This window comes from Schistocerca nitens, chromosome 4 (genome assembly GCF_023898315.1).
Source record: "Schistocerca nitens isolate TAMUIC-IGC-003100 chromosome 4, iqSchNite1.1, whole genome shotgun sequence".
NCBI lineage: Eukaryota > Metazoa > Arthropoda > Insecta > Orthoptera > Acrididae > Schistocerca > Schistocerca nitens.
Window position 1 is genome coordinate 351,769,950 of NC_064617.1, and position 21,910 is coordinate 351,791,859.

A 21,910-nucleotide genomic window follows, 5' to 3' on the forward strand; every position below is an offset into this window, starting at 1 on the left:
TCTTGACTACCAAAAGGCATTTGCCTCAGTAACATACATATGCTCATAACAGAATGTATGCCCATATTGGCTATCAAGTGAGATTTGTGATTGACGATTTCTTGGTGGGAGGGCACAGCATGTTGTGTTGGATGGAGAGTCACTGACGCATGTAGAAGTAAATTCAAGTGTGCCCAGGGAAGTGTGATGGGACCCTTGTTGTTCACATTGTATACTGATTCCAACAGTGTTGCTACTTAAATTCATACATGTAAAAAAATTGCTGTAAATCACTTATCAACAATTAGCAGCACTGGTATCTGCTTGACGGTAATTTCCTTCTCAGAATGGTTTTCAGTATCGACGTGACTGCTCTGTTTTCGAGACATATGCTGATTGCTCAGTTTGATAAAATGCAACCTTTTGCACTTCATTCCATCAGTTCATTTCTTTGGTTATCAACATAAATTAGTAAGTAGTACAAAACTAACTTAGAATGTAAAATGCTCTTACTTTCTTTTTGGACCATTTAATCATTTGTTACAGATGTCTGAATATTAAGTATCAAATTGATACACTGCACCTGATTGTGTTATTTTATAGGAATTTTAGGAGGATAAACTTCATCAATAGCGAGACATATAACCTCCTCAACCCAAATCATGTTTAAGATATCCAAAACATATTGTTCAAAGAGGATAATAATGAAGTGGACACAGATTGTGATGACGTAGTTGAAGTTCGACAGGAAGATTCAGGAACAGAGGAAGACAATAATGAAGATGAAGTCTTCAGGAAAACAACCATTACTATATCAGATGGAACAAAGACACGAAATGGAATAAAGTTCCACCATGACAGAGGGTACGTTTCAGGGCCTACGATAGTATTCGAAGTTACCTGGGGAAGCAGTAAGAATTCCTTTAGAATGCTGGAATTGCCTCATAGATGATGGCATTTTTTTAATTATAGTTTTGTATGGAAACCAGTACATTGAGAGTATCAAAGCTTCATTTCGGGATGAGAAACATATAAAAGCAGTTGATGCTATTGAATTGACAGCCTTCACATTGCTCTCTAACTACTTTTTGCTAGTGTTAAAAAAAGTAACAAAGCTTAGAGGATCTGTGTGGAACTGATGGCAATGGCAATGAAAAAATTCACCTCATAATGAACATGATGTATTTCAGATTCACTGTGTGGTGCCTTAGATTTGAAATCATGTGACTCTCAATGAAAGGAGGCAATTATACAAGATAACTGTGATTCGGGAAATATTTTCTATTTTTCTACAAACATGGACGAAATCCTATACCCTCAGAGAAAATTTTACAGCAGATACGAAAAGGATCCCGTGGAAGGTGCAGTTTTTGCAAATACAAATCTAGTAAACCAAACAAATATGAAATAAAGGTACGTACTCTCATGGATTCCAAAATACTTTATCTGTATAATTTGGAAATATACATTGGGCTGCAACCAGAAAGATTACACCATGTGTGCAGTAACCCTTCAGATGATGTTCTGGGACTGTATTAATCTGTATACCAGTAAATTTGAAGAATTAAAGTTCTCATTCAGCAGTCAGAAAAATAAACTGAAGAAGCCCGTTTGCAACAGTGACCGAAACATCAGAGAACTTTACATATGGACAATGAAGTCACATACTCTGACAGTGACAATGGCTGCAGAAGCCTACCCTTACATTTAACACCTCCAGATGTTAACACATGCAACAACTCCTAACAAACTAATTTTATTTAAGCAAATTTCTCTTGAATTATTATTGCTCAGCAAATAAAAATGAACTATCTAATGACGAAACTCATCTTAAAAGTTTCAGGAGAGTGTTATGATAATATTTATTGCTCTGGTGTACAAGGCACTTACAATTTTGTACTTGCAACTAGATGACATTACATTATGTATGTTTTCAAATGAATAACTGGATCAATAAAAACAATGAATAAACAGATCAATTAAGCAGGATATGACTTATCCACTGGTTCATAACCTACAAACAGGTCTGAATTTTTTAATATTAATGAGATCACACAATGATTGTGCCTTTGCAGAATTAGTTACAAAATGTAGCATAACCTGGGTATCTACACTTACTCTCAGGTTAAGAAATAATTACGCACTGTAAACAACAAGCAGTTACAATATTCATGAGAATCATTAAACAACCAACAGCGCCCCAGGGAGGACAACTCCAGAGCACTCACTGCAGCGGTTCGGAGCCTTTGCGATGGGGAAAAGCCAACTCATTGTGCCCTGGCGACGTTAAGTTGTAACTGATGCAACAATCCGTGTTCAGTGGGAGCTATGGTCAATTCCAGATGTCCTGTCTCGATTGGAGGATACGTTTCTATTTATTGAGAAGGATAGACATCCACAGTGCCTTGTATAAAGTATTTAATTCTGCTAGAAGTACAACATACAGCATCATTATACACATCTTCAGGCAACACATTACGAGCAAATAGAGACGAAGTATGCAAAGAGCTAGTAGCCAGACTTAAGAACAATGTACCACAAGATGTAAGTTTAAAAAAGAATTCTTAGACTAGAAGTTACAGAAACATGCAGTATAGTTCATGTACTACAATGCATTTATAATATTCTAGTGAATGACAGTGAAGAAAACAGAACTGAAGGAGCAATTCAAGCAAGTTAGAAAGTTGCTCACATTACAGCGACAAGTGGCCAGCTGTTTTCTGGGGGACCCTTCATAAAAGCGTGCGTGGTAGTGGTTGCAGAATATTCATGTCCAAGGGAGCTGCAGTCAATTGAAGCCTTTTGAAGCCAACTGTGTCTTGTCGAATCCTAGACTTTGCAGCATATTTAAGACACACAGCTCAGGAGAAAAGCAGAGAGCTTTGTTGCATTTTTGCTAGCATCTGGAAAAAAGCACTTATATATGTGACTGAGCTCAACTTTCAGTATTTGTGCATGGTGTCGAGCTGCAGATAACTGAGGACCTCTTGGAGATCGTATTGCTTACCACAATGTGGCTTGATATTTTTGATGATGTTTACAAATCAGTGGACAACATGAATTTGCCTTGGGATACACTGCATTCTGTAGCTGCAGATGGCACACCACAAATGATTGGGTGTCATCAAGATTTTGCTTCTCATTTAAAGCAAAATAAAGAATGAATTTGGGAAAGATATTTTGATTGTTCATTGTTTCCTTCATGAGGAGGCACTGTATGGTGAAACAGTGGAACCACGTGATGTAATGAAAGTTGTGGTCAGTATGTGAATTTTGTGCAATGTCATAGTGTAAATCACCACCAGTTCAAAGGATTCCTGAAAGAGATGGCAACAGAGTATGAGGACATACATTACCAAGCACAATTCCTTGGCTTCATCAGGGAAAGTTTTATTGATGTTTTCCTAGCCATTCGTGAGGAAATCTCTCTCTGTCTCGGGGGGGAGAGAGGGGGAGGAGAAGAAAAACAAGGGGAGGGGGGAAGAAATGCATTATCTGAAAGATTTAAAATGGACATTAGAACTAGCACTCTTAGCTGACAATGTAGCTGAATAATTTAAATCTGTCACTGCGGTTATTAGTTGATACACAACCAAATCAGAGCATTAACTGAAAAGTTACACTTGTTTGAAAGGCAGATGAGTGATGGAATTTCAACATTCCTCAATCGTCTGGCTTCTTTAAAATAACTTGAAGGTACCAGTTTCAGCAATTATCAAGCCAAGATAAAGGAGCTCATCTTGGCTTCTGAAACAAGATTCCAAGAGCATGCCAGTTTTCAAATAGAAATGAAATTGTTCAGCTCTCCTTTCTCCGCTTCACCTGATGATTTGCCATCATAATTCCAACTGGAAGTTATTGGTTTGAAAAATTCAACTTTGCTTAAAGACAGATACTACAACATGCTTAATTTCTCACAGAGGCATCATTCATTACAGCAAAAAATGTTTCCCAAGCTCCACAAACATGCTGCACAGATCACGTGCATTTTTGGATCTTCATATACTTGTGAGCAGCTTCTCTCAGCACTGAAAAAAATAAAAACCAAGGAATAATCTTTTCTTCAGGACCTGACACTGAAGACTATCCTCCACATTGATGTTGTGGACAGTCTGACACCCAGTATTTTCACTCCATGCCATGTGCCGGCAGCCCATTTGATTGTTCACAGCGAGCGACAATGCTCTGCTGAGCAGGGAGTGCTCCGCTGTTCAGCACAGTGCTCATGATCTGACAGCCTGCATTAAGCAGTCACAACAGCAAGTACATAAGATGGAATGAAACACACAACTTTAATACTATGCTTTGATTAACTCAGTAAACTGCTACTATAAAAATGTTTCCTAGATGGTGGAATTATGGAACTTGCCACCATGTTCCTCAAACCATTCCATCACACTCCTGCCCTTGCGACATAGCACATTATCTTGTTGAAAAATGTCACTGCCATCAAGAAACATGATCGCCGCGAAGTGGTGTAAATGGTCTGCAAACATTGTACAATGCTCCTCGGCTCTCGTGGTGCCTTGCACGACCTCCATTGGACTCCTGGATGCCCAAGTGAATGTTCCACAGAGAATAACGGAGCCACTGCCAGCTTGTCTCCATCCAGCAGTACATGTGTCAAGGAGCTGTTCCCCTGGAAGGCTATGGATTCATGCTCTCCCATCAGTATAATGAAGAAGGTATTGGGATTCATCAGACCATGCAATGCTCTGCCACTATGCCAACGTCCAGTGCCGATGGTCACATGCCCATTTCAGTAGTAGTTGCCAACGTCGTGATGTTAACAGTGGCACATGCATGAGTTGTCGGCTGCGAATGCCCATTTTTAGGAGTGTTTGGTGCACTGTGTGTTCAGACACACCTGTACTCTACCCAGCATTAAAGTCGGACATTAGTTCCAACACAGCTCGCTGCCTGTCCTGTCTTACCAGTCTGCCCAGCCTATGACATGCAGCATGTGTAATGAGGGGTGGCTGCCCAACCCCACAATGTCTGGACATGGTTTTTCCTTGGTTTCACCCCATGTTGAAGACACTGACAATACAACTCCTCGAGAACCTGACAAGTCGCTCAGTTTCTGAAATGTCTGTGTCGAGGCACCATGCCACCACAATCTACCCTTGGTCAAACCCAGATAGATTGTGTGCTGTCTCATACTACACACAGACAGCATTCCCACAGTGTGTGTGTCTGACTAGCATCATTCCTTGTCAGTTAACACTTCTACTGCCTGGACAGGTTTATATCGACAGTAGGTCAGTGGTCATAATGTTATGACTGATCAGTGATAAATTTCTACTGAGTTCAGCTAGGATGCTTGAGCCCATTATGAAGTTTACCGACTGAAAAAATTTGCTTAATTATCCACGTTGTGGTATGCTTCATACGAAAAAAGAAAAACATCAAGAAAAGGTACTATCACACAAATTATTGTAAAATATCCACTGAAGTCAGAAAAGTGATATAATATGTATTATAAATGTCTGAATTCTTGCTAGTATATATATATAAAAAAAAATCTTCAAAATATGCCATTACTCCTCAAATAGCCAAAACATCCAAATGTGCATGCAACACATGTTTGTAGGTAAATTCAGGCTCTCCACAGCTATCAGTGGCTTACAAAGTCTGATTATTTGTCCAATAACACACACATCTGACAAGGAGTAAACAAAATTTTAGTTAAAGCCTAAATCATTTCTTATGGGCATCATCTTCTATTCCAAAATATGCTCATTCTTATTAAATTCACACCAGTGTGCTATTTACTAAACAGTAAATAGACAGCATGTAGCCATACTTACAATAAGTGCCTCTACAGCGAGTAGCCGCATCATTTCCATAAATATCGTGCAAATGGTCTATGGAAAATGTACCTAACTAAATCTTCCATTAAATCACCTTCTTCAAGATTTCAGACCAATGAACACCATTTACATATTGGTTGAAAGACAATGTAATGACATATCAGTCTGCAATCTGCTTCCCTGGTCAATATGTTTGTGTGGTTTTCCCATATTAAATCAGTTAGGACAGATACTCATGGCTATCTGAAGGCTGTGACTGATTTCAGAAGTTGATTGCCATCCATCCAGTCAATCAATATGGCATCAGTCTGTATTACATTGTACTTATTTACACTTGGGGGAAGGGGGTACAGCTGGCAGTCTTTTAATCAAGACCTGATTGTCTAAAAGAAACGAAGCATGAATTCAAGTCTCAATGCCTCACTTTTTCAGTTTACTTTAACAATGAAAACTGCCTCAATATCTCATTCTACTTTCTATGCAGTGGCAGAATACGCAGTCCTCCGCACATCATACACTTCCATGATGTAAATATCATAAACTGTATTTCAAAACAAGTACATGAGCATTTTGTTGTTCACCTTCATATTTTAAATTGTATTTCAAAACAAGCACATGACCACTTTGTTGTTTGCCTTCAGATTATCCCACTCAAAACATAACAAAATAAATTTAACGTTTTTTTTTTCAAATAAAAGCAATTATTTTAACATAACAAGGCACTGTATTCACAATGACAGACACTTGTCTAATTTACACTTCTGTGCATATTCCAGTTATAAGACTGGAAGTTAACTGGAAGATCTCTTATACAATACTTTACCACTTACCAAATGAAATGGTACATCTCAATTTTGAACCAATAAACCAAGCAATCTATCCAGGTCAAAAATTGAATTCATGAGTACAATTAAAGAATCATCATAAAAAAGATTCTAAAGAAACTGATCCTTTTCTGTTACACATTATACATGTATTTTTCAACACAAAACAGTCAAATAACATTTCACTCACAATCATAAATTTACTGTCACTTTCACAGGTGTCACATGCACACGAGTTTTACAAATCTAAGGTAGAGGTCTTTCATCTCCCCGAATGGCTCGATATTTAGCCAATTCATTTGGGAATGCATTACTCAGTTCTAAAAGTAAATGTGCTTTGAATTTACGGTAAGCATCAATTTTTCCTTTCACTTGTTCATTCTTGGCTAGTGCCTTTTCTATACAGTCCTTGGTATACAGCTGTGGATTTCTGCCTTGATCAATATAACTGCAACATAAAAATGGAATATATCAAAGTTTAAGAAAAAAACTACAAAGCAAAATTCTTCAAAATCATACAAGAGATTCATTATTATGCAGTAAACACCGAATAACTGTTGTTAGCAGGAATACGAAGATTAAATTTATTTCAAAATCCAACATCATCTTAAATATAACTATTACATTGACATTTTAAAATGTTTTCTTGATTGGTGATTGGATTAAAGTATAAACCAAATTGCTTCTCCTCTATGGCAAAAGCTGGCAATGTATCCGTTTCATACAGTTTTTGGTAACATAGGAAATGTGAAGTGGTGTATTTTGAGACTGAAGCCAATACAAAGGCTTACCAACAATCATTCTTCCCAAGCACTATTCGCGAGTGGAACACGGTTGGAGGGCTCAGTCAGTGGTACAAAAAGTACACTTCGCCACACAACATTAGGTGGCTTCCAGAGTATGATATAGATGACGATGAAATTGAAACCACTTTATGTTCTTCATAGATTATATTTCTGCCTCTGTAACTTCAACCTCCCCCACTCAGCGCGCGCACGCACACATGCACACACACACACGCGCGCACACACACACACACACACACACACACATCCTCCTCATATATACTGAAGGTTGTGACATTGGCCTGTTTTGTCAGACAGTTGGTGTGAAGTTGAGAGCTGATAATTAGGTTATGAGTTGGTGAAGCCAACAAATGTGATATCATGACAAGCTCAGCTATATTTGGAGATGATTGGTATTGATAACAGGTACATAATGCCTTGTATCATGAGCAGATAGTAAGTAAATGTGGTTTGAACTTGCTGTAAGCATCACTTTTTCCTTTCACTTGTTCACTCTCGCCTAGTGTCTCTAAGCAATCAGCACCTATATTATCCCCTTCCTGAGGATGGTGTAGCCTTTAAATAAAGGTTTGTTAGAAGGTTTTAAATGTATGTCTTGTACAATAGGCACAACAGCCTATTGTGTGTTTAAAGTTTTGCTGCTACCAAATGTGTCCTTAAATCATCCCAATTTCATTGTGGTATAGGAACCATCAACTGGAGAGGAGTTTTTAGATCAGGACAACTTGAAATTTAGTCAACAAATATTTCCGGCCTGATTGCCTCTGTTTGCCAGGAGACTGCTATAGCAGATTTCTGAGAGCTGAAGTGGGCATGGTGTAGCTCTTTTGCCTGTTTCCCTCAACCAATAACATAGCATGATTTTGTATGTCTATCTGTGCCAATGCCTCAGCATCGTAGCACTCTATAGACAACCACTGTTTTCACCTGCAGACGTACACGCTTTGCAGTTGAAAGTTGGTAACAGCCCTGTCAGCTGTGATGTATTTTCTATCGCTGATTCTACAGCAGATATTAAATTCTATGCCTGGATACATAAAATTCTTCTGGTCACTTTAATTTCTTGAACTGTCTTTTCTTCTAAAACACCAGGCAATTCCTGCTCCAAGCAGTGTAATTACGTGTTAAATTTACACTGAAATGTGGGACTGAACACAATGACCCCACTTCCTTGGGTGACTTTTTCAGATTTTCCACACATCGCTTTACCATTATACTCTGCTGTCTCATTATCGTATCTTTGACACATATAGCAACATACTGGATTGCATACATAAGGACTGACCTTCAGTCAAATAAATCCAGCCTTTTGTGTGCTTGATGGTTAGATGAATTTAATGTTGTGATGAAAGTGGTAGTCTTCTGCAGCTCACTTGTTCACTCTCCATGTTTCTAACTTATGTCATGCTTTCCATTTCCCATTCATTTTGCAAATCAGCAGCATGTGTGTTACCTCTGCAACTTACAACGTCCTTGAATTCTGTTTTTCTATTTTTAAAATGTACAGACAAAAATTCTTCAAGTGAAGTAGTTTGGTTGTTAGTATGCTGAAGCAGTTCCAAACAAGAGTGTTCCACTGCGAAGTCATTTGAAAGATTTTGCTGTTCAAACAATACTTTCCGAAGTTTTGTTGATGTGGGAGGAGAAACTTTCTTGAAAGACCCTTCTCCTCTATCACAACAAAGACATTCTGGACTGTTGTGCACTATTACGAAGAACAAGATTAGATTTTGCTAATACAAATTCAGGGTGTGTTGGTGATCTCTAAAGTGCACCCATACCAATGAGTGGTTGGTTTTTGTGTTTGTTAGGATTCACATATATTCCCACAAACAGCTGGAGATCTATGTAATGAAGTCTGGCAGACCACTCCTTCCCTCAGTAAGCGTTATAAGTGTTATACACGTGACGTGTGGCAGGGCTCCAATGACCGTTTTGCCTAACCATCCATCCATTGTCATACAGTAAATCTTGAGTTTCTTTTTATGGAGCTTTGTAACATCCTTGGAAATTGGGGCCTTAACTAGTATCCCCGCTCTCCAAAACACGCAACTTTCCACCGTAACACTCCTCATTTGTCACTGAAGCACATCCACGAAGTTTTTAGCAATAGAAAACCGGTGACACAAGCCAACCCACAGCTCAGGATCCCCTATGTTCACACCCAGGCATCACTGGCTGAGCCCTGGGAGAGCAGAAGTTACACTAGCAGCACAGAAAGGGAAACAGAACTGCTGCACTGAGGGATCCATGTTTCTCAATGAGATATTCACAGAAGAGTTGTAGATCCCTGGGGGAGGAGCTCATCTCATTCGAACCATCATATTTGATCAGACTCACAACCAATAAATAATAGGAAATTAAATCCTTCAATTGTTCCTTCATATATCACATATTCCCTCCCCCTTCATTGTAGTCCATAGCAGTAGAATCTTGGAGGCAAACTAACTATTAACAGAGGCGTCCGATCCCACCCATCGGCTTCGATCTGTGACGTAAGGGTGTCGCGTGACGTCATGACGGTGCAGTGTTTAGTTTATGAGTGTATTGTGTTTGTTGATGTCGTCTTGTTGCGGTGGTGGTGGTGGTGGTTGTTGGGATGTTTAAGGGGGACTAAACAGCTAAGGTCATCAGTCCCCCATTCCAAAAACAGGCGAGACATAAATTCGCGAAGCAGGGAAAACCCCAAGGGGAAGGAGACTCCCCCCCCCAGGCACTAAAAGAACACAAATTAGGCAACGAACACTACAGACAAGAAGAGTACAGATGAACACCAGACAGAAAGAAACAGAAGAAAATAAGATGGCCGAAGACTGGTTGACTGACCACGAGAACAAAAAAAAGGGAAAGAGTCAACCATCTTACGACCCACTAAAATCGGCAACCAAATATGAGAGACTCGAGGACAAGAGACACAGAAAGAGAAAGGTGCAGGACATCCCTAAATGGAACTGTAAAAAGGACTACCACGGGTAAAATTTAAAACGTTGTCAGCCATGGAGGCATCGTCGCATAAAACCAAAGGCAAAGTGCCCGGGAGATTAAAAGACTGCAGGAGGGTGCGCAGTCGGGGACACTCCAACAAAATGTGGGCGACCGTCAGCCGGGACCCACACCGCACAGGGGGGGGATCCTCCTGACGCAAAAGATGGCCGTGCGTCAGGTAGGTATGGCCGATGTGGAGCCGACACAGGATGACAGAGTCCCTGCGAGAAGCCCGCAGGAAGGAGCGCCACACATCGGTCGTCTCCTTGACAGCCCGCAGTTTATTCGGGGATGTCATGCCACGCCACTCAGCAGTCCACATCCCAAGCACCTTACGGCGCAACACCAGCTGCTGATCGCGAGCCGTGAGGCCGATCTCCAAAGCTGGGGCGTCGATCGCCCCTTTGGCCAGCCTGTCAACACGTTCGTTCCCCGGGATGCCAACGTGACCTGGCGTCCAAACAAAGACCACCGAACGACCAGAACGGGTAATGGCGGAAACAGACTCCTGAATAGAGGACACCAGAGGAGAAGAGGTATAGCAGCGGTCGATGGCCTGGAGGCTGCTCAGGGAGTCACTGCAGATGACGATGGACGTACCTGAGCAGAAACGCATATGTTCAAGAGCGCGCAATATGGCCACCAGCTCTGCAGTAAAAATACTGCAGCCAGCCGGCAAGGAGCGCTGCTCAACATGGGCAGCGTGAGCAAAAGTGTAGGCAGTGCGACCATCAACCAGGGAACCATCAGTGTAGACAGTCTCACAGCCCGAAAATGAGGCGAGGAGCGCAAGAAAACGGCGACGGAGGGCCACAGGCGGAACCGAGTCCTTGGGTCCCTGTGCCAAGTCCAGACAGACGGATGGCCGGGGCAAACACTAGGGAGGCGTAGGTGCACGGACCCGGAAGGGAGGCAGAAGAGGGAATGGCCCCAGTTCCGACAGCAGGGACTGGACGCGGACAGCTATGGAAAGCCCAGACCTAGGTCGCCGTTCGGGCAGATGGAGGACCATGGCAGGGAAAAGCAGGCGACAATTGGGATGGCCCAGCGAGCAATGCACATGGACAGCATAGTTGGCGAGCAGTCGATGGCGGCGAATCCGCAGCGGGGGAACCCCGGCCTCCACCAGTAAACTATCCACGGGGCTCGTACGAAAAGCGCCAGTTGCAAGCCGAACCCCACAGTGGTGTATGGGGTCTAACAACTTCAACACTGAGGCTGATGCAGACCCATAGGCCAGGCTCCCATAATCAAGCCTGAACTGCACAAGGGCCCTGTATAATCGCAACAGCGTGCAGCGATCCGCACCCCAAGATGTGTGGCTCAGGCAGCGGAGGGCGTTGAGGTGCTGCCAGCACTTTTGCTTCAGCTGAGTAATATGAGGAACCCATGTGAGCCGGGCATCAAAGACGAGTCCTAAGAAGCGGCATGTGTCCACCACTTCAAGCAGGTGGCCGTCGAGGTAAAGTTCAGGATGAGGGTGGACCGTCCGACGCCTGCAGAAGTGCATAACTCGAGTCTTGGCTGCAGAGAACTGAAAACCATGAGTCAGAGCCCATGAAGCTGCCTTGCGAACGGCTACTTGCAGCCTGCGTTCGGCGACTCCCGTAGTCGTGGAGCTAAATGAGATGCAGAAGTCGTCGGCATACAAAGAAGGAGACACTGACGACCCCACGGCTCCAGCCAGACCATTAATGGCCACTAGAAATAAGGAGACGCTCAACACCGAGCCCTGCGGGACCCCATTTTCCTGTATATAAGATGAACTAGAGGCGGCACCCACTTGCACCCGGAAAGAGCGGCACAATAAAAAGGTTTGAAGAAAAGCCGGGAGCTGACCACGAAGACCCCACTCATGCAACGTAGCAAGGATGTGATGCCTCCACGTGGTGTCATACGCCTTCCGCAGATCAAAAAATACAGCAACGAGATGCTGACGTCGGGCAAAGGCCGTACGGATAGCAGATTCCAGCCGCACCAAATTGTCCGCTGCAGACCGGCCCCAACGGAAGCCACCCTGGGATGGAGCGAGGAGACCGCGCGACTCAAGGACCCAACACAAACGCCGCCCCACCATATGTTCGAGCAATTTGCACAAAACGTTGGTGAGGGTAATGGGACGATAGCTGTCCACCGCCAGTGGGTCCGCACCGGGCTTCAAGATGGGGACAATAAGACCATCTCGCCATTGCGACGGGAACACGCCCTTGCTCCAAATGCGGTTAAAGATGGTGAGGATGTGTCTCTGGCAGTCCCTGGAGAGATGCTTCAGCATCTGTGCGTGGATGCAGTCTGGTCCTGGTGCTGTATCAGGGCAATCGGCGAGGGCAGCGAGGAATTCCCTCTCGCTGAAAGGAGCATTGTATTTTTCAGAACAACGCGTGTGGAATGATAATGGCGTCTGCTCGGCTCGCTCCTTTAGAGAGCGAAAGGTGGGGGGATAAGTTGCAGTCGCAGAGCTCTTAGCAAAGTGCGCAGCAAGGTGTTCAGCAATGGCGGCAGCGTCTGTGCAGACAACGCCGTCCAAGGAGATCCTAGGGACACCCATAGGGGTCTGGTATCCGTAAATCCGTCGGATCCGGGACCACACGAGCGAGGGGGAGACACGGGAGCCCAAGGAGGAGACATACCTCTCCCAGCACTCCTGCTTACGCCGTGCAATAAGACGACGGGCCAAGGCACGGAGCCTCTTGAAGGCGATGAGGGTCTCGAGAGACGGGTGCCGCCTATGACGCAGGAGAGCCCGCCGATGGTCGCGAATAGCCTCAGCAATCTCCGGTGACCACCAGGGTACAGCCTTCCTCCGAGGGAGTCCAGAAGAGCGGGGGATGGCAGCCTCGGCCGCTGAAATGATGGACGTGGTTAAGACATGGACCACCTCGTCAATGTCACCCTGTGGGGGAGATTCAATGGTTGCAGCGGAAGTAAAAGCCGGCCAGTCAGCCCTGTGGAGAGCCCAGCGGGGCAGGCGCCCAGAAGAATGACACTGGGGCAGTGACAAATAGATGGGAAAATGGTCACTAACACACAGGTCAGGATGCACTCTCCAGTGGAGGGATGGGACAAGTCGGGGGCTGCAAAGAGAGAGATCGATGGCCGAGAACGAGCCATGCGCCACACTGAAATGCGTGGGAGAACCGGTGTTCAGGAGGCTAAGGTCGAGCTGAGCCAACAAATGCTCCACGGCACGACCGCGGTCATCGACGACAGTCCCACCCCATAGAGGGTTGTGGGCATTGAAATCGCCCAGCAACAAGAAAGATGGCGGCAGTTGGGCTATCAGAGCAGCCAGGACATGCTGCGCGACAGCACCATCTGGTGGAAGGTAAAGACTGCAGGCGGTAACAGCCTGTGGCGTCCACACCCGAACAGCGACAGCCTCTAAAGCTGTTTGTAGAGGTACAAATTCGCTGTGAAGAGAGTTAAGGACATATATGCAGACGCCACCAGACACCCTTTCATAAGCTGCCCAGTTCTTATAATAACCCCGATAGCCATGGAGGGCGGGGGTTCGCATTGCTGGAAACCAAGTTTCCTGAAGTGCAATGCAGAAGAAAGGGTGAAGGCTGATAAGTTGGCGGAGCTCAGCGAGATGGTGGAAGAAACCGCTGCAATCCCACTGGAGGATGGTGTTGTCCACGGCTGGGAAAGGCGTGACGGGACGGGGAAGGCAGATTACGCCGCTGGGTCACCTGCTGCCTCCGATTGAGCACCTGTGCTAGTGCTTTCCATGGCGTCAGAGGGACCGGCGAGATCGAGGTCCTCAGCGGACGCCAGGATCTCCACCATATCCTCAGACGCAGAGTTTGAAGGTTGCGGTGGGACAGGTGCCACCGCAATGTCAGGATGCTTGGGAGCCTTTTTCTTCAACTGCTTTGCACGCTGTGCCTTTGGAGGGTCTGGCTGGGAGGGCCCCACTGGGTCAGTCTCAGGGACGGACGACGACCGTGAAGCCCTATGACCAGCGACCGGTTGTTGTTTCAAAACTTTGCGGGTGTCCGCTTTGGCACTGGGCAAAGCCTGGGAAGGGAGGGCCCCAAGGGACCCCTTCCTGGCTAGAGTAGCCGAAGAAGCCTCACGCTTCTCCGGCTGGGAAGGGGGGACGAATGTCCCCGATGGTTGGGGTGGTGTTGCTCCTGGAGTAGATGGAGCAACAGAGGGGGAAGTGCCCCCCACAACCAAGGGGGCCAGTTCATTCTGACATAGCTGAGAGGCAACAGTACGTGACGACACGGGAGAGGATCGGACCGCTGTTGCAGCAGCGGCATAGGTGGATGTCATGGGCCCGGGATGTAGCCGCTCATATTTCCGCCTTGCCTCGGTGTAGGTCAGGCGGCCCAGAGTCTTGTATTCCATTATCTTCCTTTCCTTCTGGAAGATCCTACAGTCTGGTGAGCAGGGGGAATGGTGTTCTCCACAGTTAACACAGATAGGAGGCAGGGCACATGGAGTATCGGGATGGGAAGGACGGCCACAATCTCGACAGGTGATGCTGGAAGTACAGCGAGATGACATGTGCCCGAACTTCCAGCACTTAAAACACCACATCGGAGGAGGTATATATGGCTTCACATCACAACGGTAAACCATCACCTTAACCTTTTCGGGTAAGACATCACCCTCAAAGGCCAAGATGAAGGCACCGGTGGCTACCTGATTATCCCTCGGACCCCGATGGACGCGCCGGACGAAGTGAACACCTCGTCATTCGAGGTTGGAGCGTAATTCATCGTCGGACTGCAGAAGAAGATCCCTGTGGAATATAATACCCTGGACCATGTTGAGACTCTTATGCGGCGTGATGCTAACTGAAACATCCCCCAACTTGTCACAATTGAGCAACATCCGTGACTGGGCAGAGGATGCAGTTTTGATGAGCACAGAACCAAAGCGCATCTTGGACAAGCCCTCCACCTCCCCAAACTTGTCCTCTAAATGCTCCACAAAAAACTGGGGCTTGGTTGACATAAACGAGTCCCCATCAACCCGCGTACACACGAGGTAACGGGGTGAACATTCCCCACTGCCTTCTTCTGCCAGACGTTCCTCCCATGGAGTGGCCAGGGAGGGAAAAGATCGTGGTTCGTATTTCCTGCTGTTGAGGTTAGACCTCGATCGCTTAGAGACTGCTGGTGGAGGCCCACCAGCGAGAGATGATGTACCACGCTTCATTGCGGGTCATCCGCCCTGATGCCACCTACTCCGACCAAGGGCCCTCCCCACGGGCGCCACCCAGCCACAGCAATAGCCACCTGGCAGGATGTCCATTGCTGGGAGTCCTGATGCACCAGGGAGATGGGCATCTACTCCTTGGCATACGTGGGGAGTTAACGGCGCAGGCATCAGTAGAGCGATCCCTGTGTTGTCAGGGGGCTACAACCAACAGGGTACATGGTGGCCCCACCACAACGGACTGGCTACCGTGCTGGATCTTAGGTGCAAGAAAGTCCAAGGTCGTTGTCGCAGTTAAAAGCAACACTGCAGAGTGCAGCGTGGTAATCGTACCCAGGGACGTATCCTCGCCCAAGAGATGGAGAACGAGCGGGACACCATTGCAACGACGAAAAAGCTGGCTAAAGGTCTCAATGCACGACGGATACAGTGCACCATGGAAGGCGCCCTTCCCCAATTGGCTCGCTCTTCGGAATAATTTAGAAAGATGGAGGTCAAACCCGAGAGGGGACCTTCACATAAGGCCGAAACAGTTGAGACTCCTTTTAGTCGCCTCTTACGACAGGCAGGAATACCGCGGGCCTATTCTAACCCCCAAACCTGCAGGCGGGGTCTTGTTGCGGTTGGTGGTGTCCTCTGGTAGTGTATTGGGTTCATTTGGGTGTCGATGCTTGAAGTGTACATTTATTGGTCATGACTGTTATAGAAGAATGGCAATTAGTTTCACTGAGTTAAAAAATTACGTTTCCGTTGTGTTTACGTTACTGTGGTGTCGTTTGATGTTATTGGTTTGCTGTTCGTCACACGGTAAGTCTTTTAATTGAATTTGTGGCTTCTTTTGTTAGGTATGGATATGACTTCTAAGTTTAATAGTGCACGTCTGCAGGCTGAAATGGGGGATGACATGTCTGTCATTAAGTTTCTGCAACTTTTTGGGCTTGTGATGGATATAGTGAAATGCGGCGTATGCAAGCAGAATATGCGAGTTGCGGGTTAGTGTGTAGCGCCAGAACTTTTTTATGGTAAGTAGTCTCTTTTTTGGGTTTACTGTTCGCGTGTTATGATGTTCGGTGGGGTTTTTATGTGTTGTTGGGTTGGTGTTATTTACCACCTGTGTTGGTTGATGTTTTGGTATCGACACTTGTGGTTAATTTATGTATCTTATGGCGAAGTAATCGATTTCAATTTGTTTGGTATCGTCAGTTGTATTTGAGCTGCATAGGTCATGGGAAGTGACCGATTGCAATTTGTTGTCATAGCTGTGTGTGTTTTGGTATCGTGAGCTGTTGTTGACCTATGTAGGTCAAGGGAAGTGTAGTTTTTTGGTATCGTGAGTTGCTGTTGACCTATGTAGGTCAAGGGAAGTGCCCAGTTGCAATTTTTGTTGTTTTAGGTGTTGGTTTTGTGGTATCGATAGTTGCGGTGTGATTATAATTTTTGGAGTCGTTGGTTTTTATTTTGTGACATGGACAATTGTGGTTGAGCTATTTAGATGAAGAGAAGTGACTGAATCCTGTCGATATTGTGTAGCGGAACTTGGGAATTTTGTGGTGTTTTTATGTCATCATTTTGTGTGGTTTGGGATCGTTGCGTGTGTTTGTATGTGTTTATATTTAGTTTGTCCCCACCCAAAAAACTACAATTTCACGCACTGGTCCCATTAGTTTGATTATAGTTTTGGAGACAGGTATGTGTGTTGATTTTATATGTATTTGTATTTGTATATGTATTTATAATAGAGGGAAACATTCCACGCAGGAAAAATATATCTAAAAACAAAGATGATGTGACTTACCAAATGAAAGTGCTGGCAGGTCGACAGACACACAAACAAACACAAACATACACACAAAATACTAGCTTTCGCAACCAACGGTTGCTTCGTCAGGAAAGAGGGAAGGAGAGGGAAAGATGAAAGGCTGTGGGTTTTAAGGGAGAGGGTAAGGAGTCATTCCAATCCCGGGAGCGGAAAGACTTACCTTGGGGGAAAAAAGGACAGGTATACACTCGCACACACACACATATCCATCCGTACGTATTTTGAGTGTATGTTTGTGTGTCTGTCGACCTGCCAGCACTTTCATTTGGTAAGTCAAATCATCTTTGTTTGTCTGTGTATGTGCGGATGGATATGTGTGTGTGTGCGCGAGTGTATACCTGTCCTTTTTTCCCCTAAGGTAAGTCTTTCCGCTCCCGGGATTGGAATGACTCCTTACCCTCTCCCTTAAAACCCACATCCTTTCATCTTTCCCTCTCCTTCCCTCTTTCCTGACGAAGAAACCGTTGGTTGCGAAAGCTAGTATTTTGTGTGTATGTTTGTGTTTGTTTGTGTGTCTGTCGACCTGCCAGCACTTTCATTTGGTAAGTCACATCATCTTTGTTTTTAGATGTATATGTATTTTATATGTTTGTTGTTGTTTATGTAGTGACGTCATAGGTGCCACTTTGGAGACGATGAGAATGGTTGTTTCCGCCATAAAGGTGATGTCATGGGTCAAAGCAGACAGGTGGAATCAAGAGGCTTCTGTATTCCCCAAACAATAACATCTCTGATGTCCAGATTAGGACCTGTGTCAGTCACAGCAGTGTATCTTTATTGCTCGTAAATTGGCAACATGTTATTTTTGTGTAAATAATGGGACTATAGTTTGGTGTAACCAATGAGAGATGAGAAAAGAGGTATTGTATTTCTAGCACTGAAGATGATTCAAATGAAGGTGGTTGTGACAGTGCATAGCCCGAGATCTAGAATCGGAAAGACAGTGATAATTTGGTTGTGAGCTGACAAAAACATCAAAATGAGAGAGGACGCAAATTTTACTGAAGAGTTCATGTAGATATTGAGGAAAATACAATCATCACAAATCAGTACGTCACACACCTGTATACATTCTTATTTTGGTTACATTTTAGATACCATACCTTTATTTATTTGGTTTAACACACACACACACACACACACACACACACACACACACACACACACACACACATTCTGGGTAACTCATCACTTAGGAAGTACAGATTTTACAAAAGCCAGCAGTATGGAAGCGTCCGATTCCGCCCATTTGCTTTGACCCATGACGTCACAAATATGTTGGAAACGACCATAAACCACGATTCCAATATGGCGCATATAAAGTCAGTACGTACACATTATGAGGACGAAAATACATCAAAAAACAAACACACACACTTTCCACAAAAAGCCTAATGCCACTAACGGGACAAGCGCGGGAAATGGGGTGTTTTTGGGTGGGGGCAAACTAAATATAAACACATTTAGACACCCACCCCCATACAAAACCACACAAAACGATGAAAAAACTGACATCACAAAACTCCCCAAATACCACTAAACACAATATCATCTGGAATTGGACACTTCCCTTGACCTATATAGCTCAACAACATCTCCTGATACCAATATCAACATACACGGCCACACGTTGGGATCGAACACTTCCCTTGACCTGCACACTGTTAATTTTATCCGTCATATCCATTCCCCAACAAAAACAACAACCGATTAATTTTACTAAAATTACCACACGATGTACAGCTAACAACACTAAATTAACCTTCACACAAAATCGTTAACTCACTGAAACAAATTCCACTACAAACACAGCCGACACTCGAACAATTCTGGATAATGAGCAAAAGCAAACTTTGCCCATTACACCACACAAGTGAAAACCCTGAACATACCACCAGAGAGCACAACAAACCACAATACGACGACATCTACAAACACGCCACACTCACAAACCAAACTCTGCACCGTCATGACGTCACACACGAAAACACCCTTACGTCACCGGTCAAAGCCGACGCGTGGGATCGGACGCTTCTGTCGACCCAGACTAATATGTGCTGTTCACCCACAATTTAGTTGTGTAGGTTCCTCTTCAAGCTGTTACGCATTTTAACAGTACCATCACTATATATTTATATTCACTAATAAAATATGTCACAAATAATCCAACACAATTTCATAAGAACAATGATGTCCATACCTACAACACTAGAAGAAATAATGACCTTTATTTCCCATTATTAAATCTGTTGGGTAGCACCGAAAGGTGTTCAATAGGCAGCACCAAAAGTTTTTAATCATTTTCCCAATAACATAAAATGTCCAAAAGGTTGAAAAGCAAGTTTTAAAGGTAACCCCCAAAAGCATAAAGAAACAATCTCTAGTTCTCAAGTGCAGTTGCCTGACAAGGACTGAAATATTTTCATTAGTGTTCACAATAATAATATCCTTGTTCCACTTCAAATCAATAATAAAATCATTCAAATGATTTATGGAACATGTAACTAACGAAGCTGTTGGGAAATCCATGCCAATTGGAAGTAACTCCAAAAGAGAACGGATCTGTTAATCATAAGCAGTTTCAACATTCTGCGAATTACTGGTAACAAGGGATAAGAAGCAGCACACTGTTATCTCCCTCTCACCCCCCCCCCCCTTTTGTGTGTGTGTGTGTGTGTGTGTGTGTGTGTGTGTGTGTGTGTGTGGAGGGGAGAGGGAGGGACGAAGGCAGGCATACATGGGCACGAGAGCCTTACTCCACATGTCGAAGAGCCTCTTCCAGCAGCCATGTCACTGTCTGGCCTCCAAAGTCATACTTGGATCCTCCCATTGGGTCAATGACAGAGAAAATTAAGAAGACCACCCTTGCTCACAGAATTTTTCAATGAAGTTCACAATCTGCAGCATTGTACCCAGAACTGGTTGGGGCCAATGATTGTTGAGTGAAAAAGATACGTTATAACTTCTTACACTTATGTCATAGAGCTGAGAATTGTAGGGATCCCCTAATAGGTCAAAGGAGCACTATACAGCAGAAGCTGCAACCGGGGTATGACTATGTAAGTTGAGTATCCATCCCGTCCAGATAACGCTATAGGAGATCCTTGGATACTAGAGTAAAATTCAAAGAAATGCCCCCCTCCCCTTGAGACTATTGAAATCCTTATTATCAACAAGCTCCAGACATTGGTGCACTACTATAAAACAATAGGCCTGATACAAAACTAAGTGCAGAAATCCTGAAATTGACAACAGTGGCATTTTTTTTCTTTTTTTTTTAGTACATTTAAATGTATATTGAAAGAACAGCCTAATGGAGATGGAAGACATGTATTTACCACTTTTCTCACGTGGAACCCTGAAAGCCATGGATCAAGACAATTGACTTGACTTCAAAAGAGAACTGACTTGGTAATAGAAACAGCTTTCCTAGATAAAATACAATCATAAGAGGTACCAAATGAAATCAACAGGATTGAGGATTTCTTGGTGTGAAGTACATTGTCTTGGATGAAGAGTCACCGACAGATGTAGCAGCATGCCCGAGTAAAAGTATGATGGGGCCCTCACTGATCATACATACACAGAGTCATGTATGTTCATATTGTCTACTAATAACACGACAGGTAATATTAACAGTAACCTCAGATTTTTTGCAGGTGGTGCAGCCATCATAACAAAGTATTATCTGAAAAGAGTTTCACAAATATCCAGTCAGATCTTGGTAAGATTTCAGAGTGGTGCAAACATTGGCAACTTGGTTTGATGTACAGAAATGTAAAATTATGGACTAAAATATGTTTACAGTGAACAGAGGCTCTTACATTGCATGCAGTCAATAGTACTGTTAAGCGATTGCCATAAAATTTGTAACTCAGTTGCACTCGACAATTACATTCCAAGTTTCACCAATGGTCATAAACTACGTGTATGGATATATGTCAACACATGGGAAAATCTGAATACAATAAGGTGATGTTTTGCTGATTTATAGAGGACACTAAGTCTGTATATAGAGTACTATAAGTCAGTTCAATACAAGCCTACTGTTACAACAGTACGTTCGTTGCATTTGGGTTAAAATGAAGCATTACTTACTCAAACACTTCTAAAGGAACATGGACATCTTGCACCTGTCCCTTCAGTTTGTCAATTTCTTGCAAGCCGTGCACGAGTGTCTGACTGTAAGATGACAATGAAAACGTAATAAACAGTGAGATATATTGCGAAAACTGTACCTACGAGACAACTATACAATGAAGTTTTACATATCACAATGCACCATATATATTTTCACGAACTTTTATACCACCTACATTTTTTGGTTCAACACATTTTGTCCTTGAGGTTGAAAATCACCAACAATAATCCTTATCTGCCTAACATTTTCGATAAACATTTCCAGCTGCGTCTCTAAGTTTTCCAGTGACGCCGCCATGATTGTTTAAGTCTACAATCTACATCAAAACACAAAGATAAAATACTCAAGATAAATTTCTTTATTTCTTTGGA

At 43.9% G+C, this 21,910-nt stretch overlaps 1 protein-coding gene across 1 annotated transcript; it reads right to left on the bottom strand.

Annotated features, from left to right (window-relative positions):
- Positions 1–6,743: 6,743 nt before the first annotated feature.
- Positions 6,744–21,855, bottom strand: LOC126251846 (mediator of RNA polymerase II transcription subunit 10). Its single transcript, XM_049952522.1, has 3 exons — positions 21,715–21,855; positions 21,497–21,580; positions 6,744–7,064 (listed from the first exon to the last, which is right to left on the bottom strand). The coding sequence occupies exons 1-3, from the start codon at positions 21,834–21,836 to the stop codon at positions 6,863–6,865; spliced, it is 408 nt and encodes a 135-aa protein (XP_049808479.1). The 5' UTR covers positions 21,837–21,855; the 3' UTR covers positions 6,744–6,862.
- Between the last annotated feature and the right edge of the window lie 55 nt (positions 21,856–21,910).

Bases quoted from the DNA above. Each gene is read 5' to 3' on its own strand.
- LOC126251846 (XM_049952522.1), bottom strand. From the start codon at position 21,836: ATGGCGGCGTCACTGGAAAACTTAGAGACGCAGCTGGAAATGTTTATC. The intron at 21,581-21,714 runs GTAGGTGGTATA...GTCATCTTACAG, and splicing joins AATGTGTTGAACCAAAAAAT to TCAGACACTCGTGCACGGCT. The intron at 7,065-21,496 runs GTAAGTAATGCT...TTTATGTTGCAG, and splicing joins GTTCCTTTAGAAGTGTTTGA to TTATATTGATCAAGGCAGAA.